The sequence below is a fragment of the Mustela nivalis genome, assembly GCF_964662115.1.
Source record: "Mustela nivalis genome assembly, chromosome: 2".
Taxonomy (NCBI): domain Eukaryota; kingdom Metazoa; phylum Chordata; class Mammalia; order Carnivora; family Mustelidae; genus Mustela; species Mustela nivalis.
In genome coordinates, this window is record NC_139021.1 from 29,401,750 (window position 1) to 29,422,072 (window position 20,323).

At 31.9% G+C, this 20,323-nt stretch overlaps 1 protein-coding gene across 2 annotated transcripts in view; it reads right to left on the bottom strand.

Moving 5' to 3' along the window:
- The window catches only part of EMC2 (ER membrane protein complex subunit 2), a 61,906-nt gene that overhangs the window by 20,455 nt on the left and 21,128 nt on the right, over nucleotides 1-20,323 (bottom strand). For both annotated transcript variants that reach the window (XM_082720021.1, XM_082720020.1), the window contains exons 6-10: nucleotides 17,676-17,761; nucleotides 17,467-17,526; nucleotides 11,700-11,781; nucleotides 10,792-10,902; nucleotides 8,554-8,658 (exon numbers count right to left, since the gene is read on the bottom strand). In XM_082720021.1, coding sequence (XP_082576147.1) covers nucleotides 8,554-8,658; nucleotides 10,792-10,902; nucleotides 11,700-11,781; nucleotides 17,467-17,526; nucleotides 17,676-17,761 — 444 coding nt within the window. The remainder of the gene's footprint in view (nucleotides 1-8,553; nucleotides 8,659-10,791; nucleotides 10,903-11,699; nucleotides 11,782-17,466; nucleotides 17,527-17,675; nucleotides 17,762-20,323) is intronic.

Sequence of the window (20,323 nt, forward strand, 5' to 3'; positions counted from 1 at the left end):
TTCCCAACACCATTTTGTTGAAAGGTTTGTCTTTTCCCATTGCATATTCTTGCCTCTTCTGGTAAAGATTAATTAACCATATAAACATGGATTTGTTTCTAGGCTCTCTATCCTGTTCCACTGATATACGTGTCTATTTTTGTACCAGTATCATACTGTTTTGATTACTAAAGCTTTGTAATATAACTTGAAATCTGGAATTGTGATACCTCCAGCTTTTTTTGTTGTTTGTTTTGCAAGACTGCTTTGGCTATTCAGGGTCTTTCATGGTTCCATACAAATTTAGGATTATTTGTTCTAGTTCTGTGAACAATACTGTTGGTATTTTGATAGGGACTGAATAAATCTGCAGACTGCTTTGGGGCATTATGCACCTTTTAACAATTACTATTCTCCCAACCCATGAGTATGGAATATTCTTCTATTTTGCTTGTATTGTCTTGAATTTCTTTCACCAATGCTCTATATTTGGGGTGTACATTTTCATTAAGTAGTGTGGTAACTTACAAAAACATAAATTTGATTTTAAAACTATCTTCTTTTGACTAGAAAATTTTTATGAAATAAAAAGCATAATTTATAAGTGAAATTTATATTTCTGTAGAAATGTGAATCATTTCTACTTCTTCTAAACAAATGTTTACAATTTCAACTAAAGTAAAATGTAAATGTGATTTCTATTAAATATTTTAAAGTTGCACATCTCTAAAATTTAAAGTCAGTCACAATCTTTAAAATTTTTCTGTAATTATGAGTTGACAAGATAGGTTTCTACAGTAAAGAACTGTCAAATAAAACTCTACGCTACATATTAAAATGAGGTAAACATGTTTTGAAATATGATTTCTAATTTATGAAGTTGTAATTTATTTTATAAAACCAAGCTGGGATTGGATTTTATACTGAAAACAAAATACAATGGATTAAAAATGGTATCTTTGCATATTTAAAAGCCAAATTCATGGCATACTAAATATAGTGCACATAATCAGTAAGAAAAACACTGCTGAACATCCTATGATGATTTTAAAATGGGTTTTCTAATTAGACTGACTATTCTCATCATTTATCAGTTTGACTGAATATTATAGATTTACTAAATAACTGTTCCTTATGCAGTTAAGAGAAGGTTTATTATGAAAATATCTATATTCCCTAAGGCCCTGGTTAAAGTACTGATTAACTTTTGCTATTAGCAAAATATAGTATTTTCAAAATAACATCTAAGCACTCAATACATTTTCTAGTGACTGATCTTCCCTGCAAATACCAATGCTGTCCTAAGCACTTAGCAACTGATTTATGATGTGTTCCTTCTCTTTTGTAATTAACTTAATTTGGCAAACTTCTCATGACCTGTTGAGAAAGATTAAGTGATCAAGCACAGGTAAAATCACAGAAGCAACAGACTTCAGGAATTGGTAACCTGCCTCTGACCTTTCTGGCTACAGGTTAACATTATGATTCTCCTACTTCCTACACCATTAGCTTCTATGGTTGACTCTTGATTTGATAGAGTAAATAAAGGAGATTTCTAGAAGAAATGCCAGGGGAAGAGAAAAGCTTTTCATAAGAATCAAGATCACTTTACCCTTCACAAAACATTACTAATTCAAGGAATTCAGATGCTAAATATATAATTCATAATAATAAAATACAGTCAATAACAACACAACATTTAAAACTCTGCCTTTTCATAATTTTCCAAGATGACCAAAGGATGTGGGGTATGTTATTTCTACTATCCAGCTGGTAAATTCACTTTCACAAGGACTTACCAAGAACAGAAAGCCCTTTCTTTTACTACTGCCTATCCAAAGTAAACAGGAATGGTCCTAATCAGATACTTAAAGGTCTAATTCTAAGAAAAAGCTTTGATGGTTCTGAGCAAAATAGGATACCACATAGTGACATTTACTACAATATTTTAATTAGCAAAACAGAATAATGAAAATTTTCTGTAGAGCTGAAGGCATAACCAGAATTTTAAAATACAGTACTTTTCTTGATTTGTTCTTAAACATAATAGTAGTAGATATAATCTGTAATTTTTTTAATTAGCAAATTTTTAAAAATCACCTAAGATTGTCAACACTACTGACAACCAGTGCAGTTTAGAATAAACCAAACTTATTTGTGTCAGAACAAATAAAAGGAAAGTTGGAAATATAAATCTATCACTTCAAATTTTGTCTGACATGCAATTATTTTGTCTATTCCAGAATTATACGGCAATTTAACTGATTAAGCCGGAATCCTATTTTTCCCTCAAATCATGATTTAATTTTCCATTTCCCAAAAGGATAGTAACAGAATCACCTCTGCAATCATAAATAACATATGGATTGCTAGCACAGACAAATTTAACAGTGTACTAAAGAAGCATTTATCTGGAAAATTATTGTGAGTAGGTTCACATTAAAGTTTTTCATGAGCATTAATCAAACTTGCCTGCCTATACTGAACATGCTAAACCAATTACCTAATTGAAGAGCAAGTAGTAGCCATATTCTGTTTCATTATTAAGTAGAAAGAAAGAAGGAAAACCAGTTCTTAAAATCTCATTTTCTCTAATTTACAAATGCTTAGAAAAACATTACAATAAGAAGTATTTATAATATACTTTATACTTGTTTATATGCCTAGACATGAGTCATAAAACTATCAATTAGATCCCAGAGATTTACCTAATTACTAAAATGTCAATCTCTGAAAGTCGTACTTTCCACATTAATCACAAATCCTGCATTTTTGTTTTCATACAGTTAGATTTTACTTAAATAAATTCTTTCATAACTCCCTATGGATCCTAAAGAAAACTCACCAGAAAGCACACTCAAATAATAAAAACTTATTTATCACATTCAAAGATCAATAATTTATCCACTGTGATAAGTGGGAGAAGTTGGGCTACAATTTACCTTTGCATAATTTGTGGAAAATAATATGGGTGGACGAAGTACTAGGATAAATAAATTGGAACAGGGAATGGATGAATTTCAGAAACATTATACTGAGTGAAAGAAGCCAGGCACAAAAGAGTACATAACCTATGATCTCATTTATATAAAATTCTAGTACAGGCAAAACTAATTTATAGTGATAAAAATCATATCAGTCCTGGTCTGCAATGTCAGGACGGACTGACTACAGAGTGGCAGAAGGGACTTCCTGCAGTGACCAAAATGCTGCATATCTTGAATGGGGTGATGGTGAGAAAGAAGTATATATTTGTCAGAACTCAACTGTGCATTTAAAACCTGTGCACGTTATTGTCTATAAATCATCCCTCAATAAAGCAGATAAAGAGAAAAAGGCAAAAATAAATGAAAACAGGCGGTGGAACTATAGAGCTTTACAGTAGTGTAATAAATTGCCAAATGACCACATATTTCTCTTCCCATTAAAAGGTGAAGTATTACATCCCCTGAATCTGGGATGACCTTGTGACTTGCTTTTGCTCAATGGAAAATTAGCTCTATGTGACACAGAAACTCAAAAAGGAGCTTGCCTGTTTGCTACTCTTGGAACTCTGAGACCACCACATGAGTTAAGTCCAAGCTAGGCTGCCAAATGAGAAACACAAAAGCCCAGCACTCCAAGCTGACAGTCAAAGTCAGATATTTAAGTAAGGCCATCAACCACCAGCATAACCATTGCAGAAACATAAATAAGCCCAGTTGAGACGAACAGAATTACTCAACTTAGCCCAAGCCAAACAGCATATCTATAGAATCAAACATAAATAAGTTGTTATTTTAACTCACTAAGTTAGCAAAAGGTAACGAATAAAAGTATTTATGGAATCTGATTCACAGAAAGAACCCAGAGCCTCTACAGAAAAAGCACAGAATATACAAGTTTTAAAAGCACAAAGAAACTTTATTTAAAACCTGTTACTGGTGCCTAAGGGCAAGTAAATTTGGCATGATGGGTTTAGCTGAGGAGTATTGGTGTTGCTATAGAGAAACCTAACAAGACCAACTGAGAGATGTGCCGTCTTCCTGCAGTGGTATCTAAAATGACAGAAACTGGCAAAAGTTCTTTCTTCGATCCTTTCCTATAGAGTCAAGAGAAGACAAATCATATCTTCAGTAAAGATGTGCAAAACATCGCTGTGGACTAAGGAGTTTCTGATACAAAACTCAAATACTGAAGAGTACCAGTGACACTCTTAGAGCTCCTTCCAAAGAACACTGAGACTTTATAAAATAAGTGTAAAAGAATGGATCTAGTTAAGGCAAGATTTAAAAAAAAAAAAGGAACAGCAGGGAGGTAAATGGCAGGGAGGGTACTAAAGAACAAGGCTTAGACCTATGAACAATGGTTTAAAATACTAAAATGATAGGTTCATGTCCGGTGATAAGGTGCATCTCAAAAGGCAGGGAAGGGTGTACTTGTCTGTCCTTGTATTACTGAAGAGACCGGGAGAAAGGAAAACAAAACTAAACTCTGAATTTAGATACTGAATAGAGCTTTAAATCTGAAATGAAAATAGAAAACAAGTGAGGGTAGACGATCAATCGTTCACATGAGAAAATAACTGAGAAGAGAGTGAAAAACTGCATTTATAGCTGCAGACATTTATATCTGACATTCCTTTAGTGAAAATTATCCCTCAGAAACTTCTAGTGTGTCCATCTTGCAGATGAAAGGCTAGGCCCAGAGATAGTATATAATTTATCCAAAATCACATAAATAATAAATGTCAGAATATGATCTCTCTGATATGAGGAATTTGAGAGGCAGAGCGGGTGGTCATGGGGGTTAGGGAGGGAAAAATGAAACAAAGATGGGACCGCAGAGGGAGACAAACCCTAAGAGCCTCTTAACCTAAGGAAACAAAGTGAGGGTTGCTGGGGGTTGGATCGGGGAGGGATAGGATGGCTGGGTTATGGACACTGGGGAGGGTATGTGCTATGGTGAGTGCTGTGAATTATGTAAGCCTGATGATTCAAAGACAGGTAGCCTGGGGCACATAATACATTATATGTTAATAAAAATAAATAATTTTTTTAAAAAAGAAACTAAATAATAATAGTAGTAGTAGTAGTAGTAGTAGTAGTAATAAGTGTCAGAGTCAAACTCTGAACATAGACAATATGGATCCAGCATTTGTATTTTTCTCTTAACTCCTACATGGTAATACTAACTTCCATACATGGGACCCATGACAGAATACAGAAATGGACAGAAATTCTCTAGATTGCTACTTGGGGGAAAATTGACCCTTATTTCTCTTCCTACATAGAAATCAATTCCAAATGGGCTGTAGATCTAAATACAAAAAGTAGAAGGAAAAAACCTCTAAAGACACACAAAATTATCTGTATGACTATGAGTAGCAACTGACCTCTTAAACAATACAAAACATTATTAAAGAATATAAATGATATTTCATTTATATTCCATTAAAGAATATAAATGATATTTCACTTTAGAACTTTCATACATCAATATCATTTGAGAGAAATAGCAAATAAGAAGGTAAAGAAATTTACTGCACATATAACAAAAAGCTCATAATCAGAAAACTGAAAAAATAAAAAGTCATAAACCCATTAAAAAGAGACTTCATGAAAGATATATCCAAATAGCTAATAAACATATGAAAAAATGTTCAATCTCACTGGTCATCAGGGAGATGCAAAATGAAACTACAAGATACTATGCATACTCCAGAATGGCTGTAATTATAAAAACTGATAGGACCAAATATTGATAAAGATGTGGAACTACAAGAACTACCAAACATGGCTGGTGAGACTATAAACAACTAATATGGAAAACAAATTATGACCCAGTATTTCCACTCAAAGGTATACACCCATTAGAAGTACATCTATACCAAAAGACTACACAGCAACATTCAATGTAGTATTGTTCAAAATAGTCCCAAACAAAAGTAACCCAAATGCCTATCAACAACTGACTAAACTGTAGTATGTTCATACAATAGACTATAGTACAATGAAAATGAATGAACTACGGACACAAAGAGGGATAAATAAACATAACAATGCAATAGAGTAGACAAAAATGAATATACTATGATACCATAATCAAAAATAAGCCAAGACTATTGGATTATCAAACAACACTCTTGAGGTTAACAGAAACAGAAATTAAGAGGATGAACTATGAGGGCTCTGGAGTACTGTAATGTTTCTATTTCTTGACCTGGGTATATTTACCTCATATAATTCATTAAAATGTATATTTATGACTTGGATTCTTTTTTCTATGCATGTTGTAATAAAAACTGATTTTAAAAATATATTCATGCCATGTCAAAAAAAGCACTCTCTGACCTGCTAATTGTTTCTCAAAAATAGCTTAAAAAACAAGGATGTAGCCTGTAAACCATTACATTAGTTTTTATTATTTATTATAACATTTATTTATTATCTAAGTCTTATCTTTAAAACACACACACACATAAAGACACGCTCTAGACCTATTACGTGTAGAACCCTACTATAATCTATGCTATCTCAAAGTAAATGCATTTGAAGAAGCACAGCCTAGCTGTTTATAAATATTCTGACTCACAATATGCCAACAGAACTAATATCCTCAATTATATATAATAAAAATACATTAAAGTGACTTTAAATAATGTGATCATGTGGAAATTAAATTTTTTTAATCTCCCCAACCTTCTCCAATCAGGAGCACAAAAACAAAACAAACAGTACCAAAAACAAAATAACAGAAAACAAGCCTAAAGAGAATATCTTCAAAAAAACTACACTAGAGGTAATCCTCCCAAACCCTGTAATGTGGTTTTTATCACCAACAGTGACAATATCTACAAAAGATTGACGACTGTATGATAGGAGTATGTATGGTAGGATGTACAACCTAGTCCTCTACAAGCCACAGAAATGAAAATAGTATGAACTGATGACTCTGCAAATGGCCTGCAAAGCCAGGACAGTCTCAAAGCTCTAAGTCAAATACGAGGTTAAACAAGTCTACAACCTCAAAATCTCTAATATGTTCAGCAAACACCCTCTTCCAGGAGGGAAAAAACCTCACAGTGAAGAATAATCACCAGAAACTGAAACCAAACCGAACAGGGCAGAAACACTAGGGGTAAAAAAGCAAGATGGTTCAGATAAGAGAAAGGAGTAGATAAGAGGAAGATAGGGGTGTCCACAGGCTGCAAATCCCAGAATAAAATAAATAAAACTAACAACAAAATGCAACATTTCAAGCTGAGAGCAACACCTCAAAATTCAAGATCTACAGAGATCCAAGAGTAGAACAGAAGGCAGAAGACAAAATCTTTCTGAACCAGACTAATTCTGAGAAAGACCATGCATACAGAAAGGTCATATTTAGCTTCTCTAAAACAAAATGGAAGCCATAAAAAGACAAGCTGGGAAAGTTATCCTATCTCTGACGCCCTCACTCCAAACCACCCCCCCCCATAAAAACTATCTGATTTAAACAAGGAGAACAGCAACAACAAAAAGAGAATACAGATTAACTCCATAAAAAAATTAATACAGAAGGAAAAAAAAGAAAAGAACAAAAAAGATCTGAAAGAAAATGAATGACAGTGTAAAGAGGTGAGAAAGGAAATCCAATAAACTTATAATTAGAGACGTGGGAAAAAAACTTAGGCTAACAAAAAATATTTAACACAAAAGCAACTCTTTGCAGATTAAAAGAGGATTAAATTTACATATTAAATGGGTTTATTGTATATTTGGGAAAACTGACCCAATAACAATCAATAAAACATACTGTAGTAAAACTACTGAATTTTAATGATAAAGAAAAAATTCCTTTGGACATCGAGACAAAAAGTCTAAGTCACTCAGGGAAAGAAAATCAGGGCAGAGTAAGACTTCTTAACAGCAGTATCTTATCCTAAAACACAATGAAACAGTACGTTTAAGATACGTAAGTAAATATAAGCCAAACGTTGTATAAAAAGCCAACATTATCCCTCAAATATAAAGACTACAGAGAGACAATTCTATCAACATGCAGTCTGTAAGAAGATATTGTTTTGCTATGAGTTCTCTCTGAAGAATCTCCCAGCGACAAGCTTCAAAAAACTGAGAAATGAGTGGAGAAGTTTCAGATAAGATCTGACACGTAAGCAGAGTACAAAAACTTTTTTATATAGTCTGGCTAGTTTACTTTTAGGCTTTTCTTCCTCCCTTTTAATTACCTGAGATACTCTAATTAATATATAACACACCTAAAATACACTGCGCAATTTGTTTCTAAAATACACTGCACAATTTGTTTACCTTTTCTGGATTTTTAGAATCACTTTTTATTTGTCAAATGCTGACTACTGAAATTTCCAGATAGTAAGGCTATTTAAGGGATCTAATAGTAATGGACTGCTTTTGAAAAAAGAAAAAAACAAGTGATCCTACATGTTAGTTCTACACAGTTAAAATACATTAGATTAAGACCCAAAGGAATACAAGTTCAATGACAGACATTTGGCTTTGTTAATTTGCTGAAACAAAAACAATTAAGAAATATATTAACTAACCTATATAATATAAAACTATCAGTACTGACCTGATAAGCTCTGTTTATTTGACTAGCTGCCCAACTAGCATATTTCATGTTGTCCTTTTTTGTTTTTGCACTTGCTTTTGGATTAGAAGCAATATGACTCGCCGACTGAAAACAAAAAAGAAACATCAAAAACTAAATTCCTTTTTTCTAGCCAAGATAATAAAAAATAAAAAAATAAAAAATAAAAAACATGTAAGGCTCATATCTGCAAGGGATAGCAAAGAATACCAAAACAACTTTAAAAACAAAGTGGAATGAAATTAGTGTTTAAAAATGAAAACATAGTTTAAAATACAAAGTGACAAAAAGAGAAAGAGCATCTTAAATATCTAAATTAATTTTATTAGTTATCCACCACAAACAACTCTTAAAGGTAAAATTAAATACTGTAGGATATAACTTAAATACTATAGGATATTGAAGGTCATTATTATTTTTTATTATGATTTCTAGTTCTTTATTACTGTATTGCTTCAGCTTTCCAATGTCAGAATTATAAAATTACTGAATATTAATGTAAGAAGGAATCTCAAAAATAATTTAGTGCATTTTCCGACACTTACAGGTGAAAAAAAATTTAAGTCCATTAGTAGTGATTTGACTTGACCAAATCAAGTTATTTAGAGCTTTAAAAATAGAAAGAGATCCTCACTTCCAATCTAGTTCTCTTTTCACTTTACCAAGAGTTTCCACACTATGTTCCACAGCACCAGTTAGAATCACAGCAATTTGACAGATCCATTCTCTCCTTTTAAAAAATGTACTTAAACAAGGGATTGTTAATCTAGGATCCATGAAAGAATCTGTAAACCACCAAAATTATATACTAATTTTTAAGCATATATTATATTTCTGGGGAGAAGAAGATCTTTAATCTGGTGTTTAAATATATCTTATTCTTAAGAGGATTCATCTGTGTCATTATAAAAAAAAAAAAATCAAGTCTTTCTTTTATACCTAGCCTGTGTTACAGATTCTTTCCCACTCCTTCATCCTCTGGCAATGAGGATTTAGGAACTTACTGGCCCAAATCTTATTTTTAAAAGTCTATGTCTTTAATGTCACTTTTTTGGTATGAATTTTAGCAAATGAAGTAATTAAGAGAATGACTCTGCAATCAACCGACTGAGCTGATATCCCAGCTCAATCACTTAGTAAGTCTCTGTTCATCTTTTGACAAATTAACTAGTCCACTGTGTCTTAGGTTCACTTCCTATGAAATGGTAGTAGTAACAGTATCTTTTCAAATAACTGATATAAGGAATTAATGATTTAAAATAAAAATAGAGTTCAAAACAATGCCCAGCACATAGTGTTATGTATAAAATATCATTACTAATCTACTGTTATTCATTTTTAAATTAGTCTTTCATTTATTTGATAAAAAGAGACAACATCACTACTATACCACACCTCCAACCTACTACAATTGGCACTGGTAGATCCAGGAAAATTTTTGAAATTCCCTGAACTATTTTCTAATCACATTTTGCCATTCCTTTCCTAAAAATTATTTCATTTATATTTCTTCCTGCCTCTATTTCTACAATCAATTCTTTTTCACTGAGCCTCAACAAGACATTAATCGCAAAGTCCTTGAAAAGACCAGAATAAATTAAAATTTCAAAGAAGGGGCCTATTAAAAAAAAGTTTTCTGGCTCTAGGAAGGGACTCATTCTATGTATATTTTAAAGCTCTATTTCCCATAGCTCTTTTTCTAAGTTCATCACTTGGCACACATAAACCACAGAAATATTTAATTACATGCTTCCCACAATTTCCAAGCTCTTTTTTGTACCATAGAAAAATTTTAATTTGAAAGTAGAGATTTTTTTTGCTAATGTCTTTTATTGCATACTTTAAAACTATGTCATACAATTATAATTTAAGGTAAGAAATACATATTGGGCATAAATCTAAGAATATCAAAACAATTAAGATACATAATATAGTTTTGTATCTGTTAGTATTTCATAAAAAACAGACTTAAATTTTGATAGCATAGAAAATATTTTAAATAATAATAAATAAAATAATAATAAAATAATAAAATGTCAAATAGGATGTATTAACATTTAAAGATAAAACTGCCTTAAAACCTCTTGCTCATTTTTAACTAGAGGAAAAAAATATGCTTACCAATAAAATACAAACAGAGGGAAGTGATTGGATGGGATATTTAATGGACTTTAAATGACAGAATTCATAAAATAACATTAAACATGCACCTCTACTCACCATGTAAAGCCCAAACAAAGCTCTCATATTTCTGTTGTTCAGTTTCAGTGCCTGTGCAAAATACTTTCTTGAAAGTTCGAGGTTTTCAAGTCCACCTTGGGTATATTTAACCTGTTAAAAATTGCAGAGTGCTGTAACCTGTTTATTTTACTACTTTGAAATACAGCACGTTTCATCATACCACGGGCATTAGTAACTGAAACAGATACTCTGTAAACAAATGCAAGATGTTAAAAGAATTCATCTTAAAGTTGATAAAGCTAAATTTTAAAGCATAACCTCCCTGAAAAACCTATTCTATGAACATTAAGAACACAGAGTATTTTTTAAAACAAAATACTATCAATAAAAAAACCAATATAATTTCTTTTCAACTGCCTTGGTAATGCCTCACAACTTAATATTTTCTATTAGTAGCATTCTTAATCTATACTTACATACACTGAGTTGCCCTTTACTAGTCACCTTGACATTTATTATTAATGAAATGCTTCTAACCTTAGAGCATTCAGTTGTATTATAATTCTTAATAGTAAGATAAATACTTCCTACTTCCAAAAATACTGATCTTAGTATGAATGTCCTAGAATATAGATTTAAAAATCGCAATCACTGTAATGTCTCAAAAGTCATTAAATGGTAACAACTGTGGTTAGTTCTTAACTGGGAAAGAAAATACATAATTAAAAATACAAAGAATCTCACTGTTTTATGTAAGCGCTTTTATTTTTAAAGCCATATTCCCATTATAATATTAAAAATGTAAACTTTTACACCTACAGTTTTCATCAGATGTCTTACATATTTAAATATGTGCCTCATTTAAAGACGTATTCTTAGTTCCAAAATAATACCTAACACCAACAAAAATAAAATCATGTACACCTGTTGTTTTTGAAAGCACTTACTTCAGCATACTGCTGACAGTATAAGTGGTTGTGTGGATTAGTCATCATTAGCTCCTCTAAACAAAAGGCTGCTTTAGCATAGCTGAAAAATATGAAGAGGAGAAATCAATTTTAAAAGTCAAATATATCATCTTAGCTAAAACAAAAATGATTAAAAATAATTTAAAACAATGCTCGAAAATAATTTTAAAACAATTTTAGTGCTGTTACACATTTTATTCCCAAAATTTAAACAGCTTCATTAGTAAAATACTTGTTATGCTGAATTCTTTTTTTTTTTTTTTAAAGATTTTATTTGACAGAGAGATCACAAGTAGGCAGAGAGGCAGGCAGAGAGAGAGAGGGAGAAGCAGGCTCCCCGCCTGACGTGGGGCTCGATCCCAGGACCCTGAGATCATGACCTGAGCCGAAAGCAGAGGCTTAACTAACCCACTGAGCCACCCAGGCACCCCGCTATGCTGAATTCTTAAATACAAATAACAAAGGCTTAAATTCTAAAGCAGCCTGTGAACAATCAGTAAATACTGCATTCTTAAAACTGGGTCTATTATGATTCCAAACATTATTCACAACACAGGCTTCACAAGCTTGGATCAGGTTACATATAAAATAACTTCAAGTCCACTGACTGCTGAATAAAATATTCAAATAACTAAAGCATAAAGAGGAAATAAACATTTTAAGTACCATTTATTCACAAAAATCCTTTATTGACACCTATCTACCAATATATTCTATTAAAAAGACCTTTCATTACTTGTCAATATGAAATTCTAATGAAGTTATAAATTTTTAAACCCATGAAAAATAGATCAAGTTAGTGGTTTTGATATGCACTCTACTAATATTTCATCATGTTAAAGAAACAAACATCCTGCTAAAAATCTGAGGAGAGGACTGCTACAAAGGGCTCTGGAAAAATGGTTTTATACCACATGACTGTAACTTCCCTCAATGTATAAGTTTAAAGCAATGTGAATATCGTCACTATTTTTAGGATATCCTAAAGAACACAGGTGTTGCAAAATTTATTCCCAGTGAAAGGTGATGACAGTACCCAATAGAAAAAGGCTACCTACAGTTATTTTTGGATTTGTCACCAACATACAAAGCTACCTATCTTTGATATACTTTTCAAAATATACATGCTGCAGTTTCACATACGTATACAAAATAACAGCTAACTTGTATTATGTGCTCATTATGTATCATAAACTTTCTCTAGGTGTATTATATGTATTAATTCAATTCTACCAAAACCCTGAGAAGTAGGAAATTATCACCATTTTAGGTTGGTAAGGCAAAGAGATGCAAACTGAAACCTAGGTTATGTCACTCCAAACAGCCTACTCTTAACCACTATGCATACTGCCTCCATGCACTATACACAGTGAAAACTGTGGTGATGATGTAGTGATGAAGAGATCAGTGGTAACATAAGACCAGGTACAACAACCAAGGGCCAGAGAAACCAAAAACACCCTCTAGATTACCAAAAGTCATAGCATTTTATATATATATATATATATATATATATATATATATATATATATATATATATATATATACTGTTATCGAGGATCATACAGCTATTTAGCCTTTTTCATTTTTATACCCCAAACCTAGCAGTGGTTCCTGACATGTGATAGGTAATATAATAAATGACTAAACAAATGACTCAATAAATGTCTAGAACAAAAGTATTATAACTACATATTTAATATCTATTTATCATTCTATAAGAAAGCGATCTCTACCTTAAACATTCAATTTTAAAAAGACAGTTTCTTCTAAATAATTTTGTTTTACTAAGATGACACAAAAATTCATATTAATGCAAAGAATAAATGTTCTCACAGATTTAAAAGGGCTGAGCACGACTGTGACTGGTTTTTATACAACATAAAGTAGGATAAAATAGGCAGGTATGAGTTTCTACTGAAAAATAAATGTCAAAAGTATTTTTCTCAGAAATTATTTAGTATCACATACAGAAGAGGATCCCTTCCCCCAATCTTACAAAGTCTAAAATCAAACTAATTTTGTGGATAAAGTATAGAATCAAATACACTTAGAGCTAAAAGGAGCAGAAGATGATCCAATACAATTTTCTCAAGAGAGGTTCATGCAAGAGCATTTAAATCATATGGAAAGTGACCTGAATGACCATTTTCTCAATTCTCCCCAAAATGATACATGCTCATTGCATTCCAAATGCATAAAAAAGTTAATTCATCACATACAGTGACTCAGTGATTAGAGAATTAAAATGATTTGAATCTACTTAAAATAACTACTAGTATTAGTATGTTAGAGTCAATAACTAAAGAAAGTTTCAAAGTTCTGTTCCTCACAAAACATTTGTATAGGTTACATATCTACTCCTACATTGCTTTTATCAACAGTATGATTTTTCCTTATAGAATTTTGATAATTCTATTTAGTATTGAATTTCATAATGAGGCTGGACCTACAAAAAGGAACCAGAGTCACAGTCATTATTAATTTATATTAATAATGCCCTTCCTGATATAACATCTAGTTTTAACTGTAAGTAAAGTAAAAAAAAAAAAAAATTAAGTGTTTTTGTTCAAAATACCTATCTTTGTTTATAATACATATCGGTAGTACTAATATATATATTTTTACTAATTTTTTATATTTAGAATAAGTAAAATGTCTTAATACGGTCAACTACTACGATACATATCACTGCAGTCACAAAATAGAAACTAGAATTTATAAATCAGAAGCAAACTTAAATAAAGGAAACAAAGATATTTAAAAGAAAGCACATGGCAGAATTCTATATCTTCTTTAATCTCTGTAAGGACAATGAGCAGGCTTATATGAACATTCTACTTTGGAAATTTATTTGGAGTAGAAATTCTAGACCTATAGTAGCAATGCTGCCTGTGATCTATTATATTTAAAAGAGCTTACTTCTATTGGTTCCTATGCAAAAAGAATGCCAAAATGATAAATATATCTTGCAACTCCGAAATTGCTACAATTTGCCACTGTGCCCACAAAAATGACATCCCACAGTAACTTACCTCCTCCACCAAAAACAAACAGTAAAACGAAAAAAACCCTACCTACTACAATGACTTGCCCAAATAGGTTAAATGAATTAAATGAACAGATTCTGATTTTCATACAATTTCAAAAAATCTGGAGATCTTTATTTCCACTCACCCTAAACCTGGATATTTCCTCTGTGTTCGAAAAAATAAATGGTGATTTTATAAATAACTAGCTTCAAAACCAAAAAGAGTTCTTCAATACAAGATAAAAGGGGAGGATGAACACAATTATCATTTTCCCTAGAAGGAAATTACTTTTCAGGTGCTTTTCTGTCTTTGTATTTCTTGGTTTCTTGGGATTTTTCAGTTCATTCCTCTTAAGTATACATTCAACTCTATCTCAGTGAACTGTTTAGCGACTCAAAATAAAGCAAAACTGAATGCGGCCATTACAAGGTGAAGCAAATAATAAATTTAAGTATAGCCTAAAAATAAAGTACAGCCTATTTTAGAATTAAATACAGAACTATTAGGAACATATGCCAAAAAATAAAAATGAGAAAGAAAAAAGAAAACAGAGGTGATATATTTATGTAGTTCTTACAGGACGTAAAGCAATAAAAACTGATATATCTGACTATATAAAAATATGAAGTTTCTATAAGTTAAAAACTCAATATTAAAAAGATATATAACAAGGATATATTCTTGACAAAGTTTCCTATCACTTATATAAAAAGCTATTAAAAATTTTTACAGAGTTGTAACCAATTTTCACCTCTCAAAACTTACAAAGACTAAAAAAAAAGAACGACAGCATCCAGTGTTAAGGGTATGCTAATAATTGCAGATGTGAGAGGAAAGTGATATTACCTTTCCACTGAAGAACTAGAAATGATTTATCAAAATCACTAAAAATGTGCATATCGTTTAATCAAATAATTCTACTTCTAAGAATCTAGTCCAAGGAAATAAAATAATTAATACAGAATTATAGTAAAAATGAAAAAAGAAAAAAACAAACTTTCTATTCTCCTAGGAAACTGATTAAGAATTACTAGAGTATATTAATAAGATGGAATAATATAAAGCCATTAAAATCACACCATGAAATATTTATTGTGATGGGAATGTGTGTCAAAACATAACTTAGTGAAAACCATAAGCTATAAAAAAAATAATTCTATCTTAGGTTTCTGTTTCAAGAAGTACTGAAGAAAAAATATATAAATTGTAGATAAGATGATGCAACTATACTAATTTGGTCTTTACTCTTTACTGTGTTTTCCAAATTATCATTAGGTATTTCTTTAATTAAAAAAATTCCTTGATTAATCTGAAATGCTTTTAAAGCTTTTAATCACAACATCTTCAAAAGGTTCAAAAACACTTCAAGTAACTGTCATCTGTTTTAGGGACAAAATAAAACTAATGTTAATTGTTTTATGTACTCCCAAAATTCAATTTCATGTTATTTAAATTATATACTATACACTTTAGAAATGTTGACTTTAAAGCTATGAAAAATAGAGTACCTGAAATTAACATAGCACTGTATGGTAACTACACCAGAATAAAAATGAAAATAAATTTTGCAAAAAAGTTATGAAAAATGGAAACATTACCATTTAAGCCAAATGCACTACCCTCTCACATACATAAGAGAATCCTGAGTACGTTTACATATGTGATCATATAACCATACATACATCTATATGAACATGATTCAGGAAATAATTTCGTAATGGGAAAAAAAAAAAAGAAAGATTTTGACAGCCAGAGCACAGAAGAGAACTGAAGAATGGTTCCCAGAATACAGAACACATTCATTAAATCACTGCTATTACTTTAGGTTTTACTAGAAATATGCAGATAACTACCTTAATTCTCCATTTCACATTACACATAAAGCCCTCGGCAAAGGTAAGACATAGTATCTTTATTCTATCTTATTTTCTGTGTCAGCTATTTGTAGTATGAGAAAGACGTTAACTATTCATACACAGTAAGAATATGCACATAAGAATCTGATTCTATTCCCTCAGAAAGAAGAAACGAAACAATGTGATATACTTCAGATTCAGAACTAAGGGAAAAAAGAAAAAAATCCTGCCTGTAGATGGAGGTTAGCATTAATGCTGCACTATTAGAAAACTTGCACTAAGACAAGGCTAATCCTCTCACACTGGGATTTCCTCCTGTCACTGCATCAATAAAAAAGCTAACAAAAACATTAAATATCCAATAAGCAAGTTCCTACAGCATTCAACATTCTTGATTATTCTTGGTCTTTTGCCCAGGCAACAGAATGCTTCTACTTTGGAAGAGTTGATTCTCTTAATACTAAGGCTAATAAATGCATACAATTGACAGAATTTTTAAAACAGCAGGGAGTATAATACTCTTTGTATATTAGAACAATTTAGACTCTAAAAATTCACAATTTTGAATCACTAAAAATAGCCATATCTATTTTTCTAATGCAGGCCTTTCTACTCCCAAAGAATCCATCTGTATTTGGAAAGAAAAATTTCTCAAAAATAATTTAGCAAAACACAAATGACCTAATTAAAGCAATTCACATATTATAATCAACCAATAAACTGATGATTTATTTTCATTCATTTTGTTCATTTAAAATGACACGATTCATAGCCTCTCTCCAATCTTTCAGTAACTATGTCTTCTGAACTTATAAAATAGTGATAAAAACTGCACTCCTAATAAAATTTACGACTTACTCATGCTCATTGATATAAAGTTCTGCAAGTTCATGCCAGGCTTCTTGGTCCCCAACAAATCTGGTGAGAGGAAAGGGAGAAAAAAAAGTGTGTAGATATTCTGTAAATGAACAGCATGGAGGCAAAAAGGAAAATCAAATGCAAATTCCATTTTAATTAAAAAAGATTTATCAGAATAACAAAACACAATCCTCTTGTAAGACACTCACTGTTCCAGATACTCATTCAGTTCCCGAATGGCCTCCACATTTTTCCCCTGGGCTTTTCGAATGGCAATCTTACGCTTTCTTGCAGCCTATAGGTTGACATTAATAAAGGATTAGGCCCTCACGATTCCCTGGGTTTTTGTAAAGAAGGTAATTTGACTGTGCAAATTATTATCTCAATGCCAGTGAAATTCCATTGTAGAACTACTGCTTAGTGGGAGTTTATAAACATACCCCATGACATCCCACTGGGGAATTCAAACATTCCTTTAACAATCACATATGCTTTACTTTTGATGTACACAATGTATGCATCATTTCATTCAAATAAATAACCATCCAGATTCTGATAATTACAAGCCAGCAGGGAATCCTAATCTTTACTCAGCCTAAAGTCCTTTAATCTGTCTCATTCATAAGATTTGTATGTTAAGAGATAGAGGGATAGTGGAGATTAGGGGGGGAAAAAAAAATCTCACCATGGCCACTTGAATGTCATTATAAAATCTAGCTCCTGATAACTTTTTTCAGTTTTAAGAGAAAAATATACCTGTAAACTTTTCAAGAATAACCCTGGACCTGAAAAAAAAATTTTATAAATAGACAAAACACTTAAACTTATATTTTAAAGTTTTTAAAATGATAAATACAAATATCAGTGTCATTTAGTTATGCATTCATCAAATATGTACTGAATATCTGTTTGACAGGTACTGTGCTAAACAATGAAAATATGAGGATAAAAAAAGAATAGATAATTTCTCGTGAGAGTCTCAAGAGAAGAAGACACATAAAATAAAAAGACAATGATAGAGATATCTAGGGTGTCAAAGCAACACGGAGGAGAGCCTAATACAGGCTGTGGCAGAATGGAGGAGGTAGAAGGGCTAGAAGCAAAGAGGGCCCCAGATGTGATACCTGTACTGAAACAGAAAGAACAAGCAGACATTAAAAAAACAAAAGAGGGAATTGTGTGAAGAAAGGGGCATAAAATGGAGGAACACAGAACAAAGGCAAAGAAGACAGCAACAGTGTGTAATCAAGACTATCCACTTTAGGATGCAGTTAACGGACTGGAGGGGCACCATATCAATATTAAATTTCTATCTCTTTCATCTCTGTTTAATTCAGTGCAGATAGCTAAGCAATAAAACAAATAAAAGCTATAGCCAAGTTAAGTTTATTAATTATGAACATGGTTGTTACTGTTTTAACTAATACACACTTCACGAAATGCAGACAAGGGAAATAAAATGAATGGGGCCTCTTCAGACAAATGGAACTACCTGTCATGGGTGAAAAGGGTGGGGATTTTGCGCTGAAGAAGTGAAAAGTCAAAAAATTAGAATCAAGAGACTCCCAATAAACAAGACCAAGAGTGGTGTTTATAACAAGGATAACAACATTTTGGCAATAAAAAATGAAATGTGTCAAAAATGTATATCCTTGATTATTCAGCTCATGCCAAAGGCCTATCACAATGCCTGCCAAATGGTAGGTACTCAAACATTTTTGGATTAATTTCACTATGTATAACAATGAAAGTACCATAATAAATGTACTACTAAAAAGCCTCAAGAATTCAGAAAGTAGAAGAAAAGCTCTAAAAGTAACTCAATCCTAAAGACTTTAAAAAGAATATTGGATTTCAAATGAGAGCCTTCTCCCAAGTCTTTCGGAAAATAGGTGGATAAATTAACATATAATTTCAATTTAATATAATAAATATAAATTAAATATATGATATAAATTAAGAAACTAATTTCTTTTGGATATATCATATCTAATTTCACCAATCCAATATCATCTGAAATGTATCTGACTCATTATTCCTTTCATTTATGATACTACTACTACTTCTTCTATAGACAACATGGTAGAACAGAGTCCACATTTTAAAATAAAAAAGACAAGATACAAATCCCTACTCTTGGCACTTACCAGCTTTCTAACCAAAGGCGAAAATACTACCGCATCTGACATAAGAACCAATTTTTATTTATCATGATAATTTTAAATGAGCATTAAGCAGGGATTTCATTTCTGGCCAAGATGGGATCAAATTTACCCCGTTGCCTAAACCAAAGAAAGAATTAGATTAAATATCTGAAATAATATTTAAGGCACAGGACACCAGGCAACACAGAACAGTGATCCCTGAGAGGTTGGAAGCAAATGAGATGAGCCCTATTTTTATTGCCCTGGCTCACTGCTTTGAGAGAGCTTCAGGGTCCTGTGCAAGAAGAGAAAATCAGGTTGAGTAAAGTGAGCTCTGTGAGTTGAGGCAAAGGAGCTGAGAGCCAGGAAGATCAAAGGCTAAAGTTTGTAGACACAGCATGAGAGAAGAAAGAATACAGAAAAAAAAACTCTATACTTCTCCTGAATCTCAAGGGCTTCCCTTGATTACTCAACTTTGTATTGATCAGTGCATGTGTGTGAAAAAACTACCCAAAGCCAAGGAAAGAACCATCAGAAAGGTTTAAGCGGAAGTGTGTGGAGCTCACACAGGGCTCAGAATCTTGCATCTTCCTATCGACCAGATTGGAAAATGCCATGATTCCTGTAGCACTGGCAAGAGTATCCAGAAGGATGTAATGGGGAATAACTAGCTAGCCCTATAAGCATTTTCTGGACCTCTTTAACAGAGACCT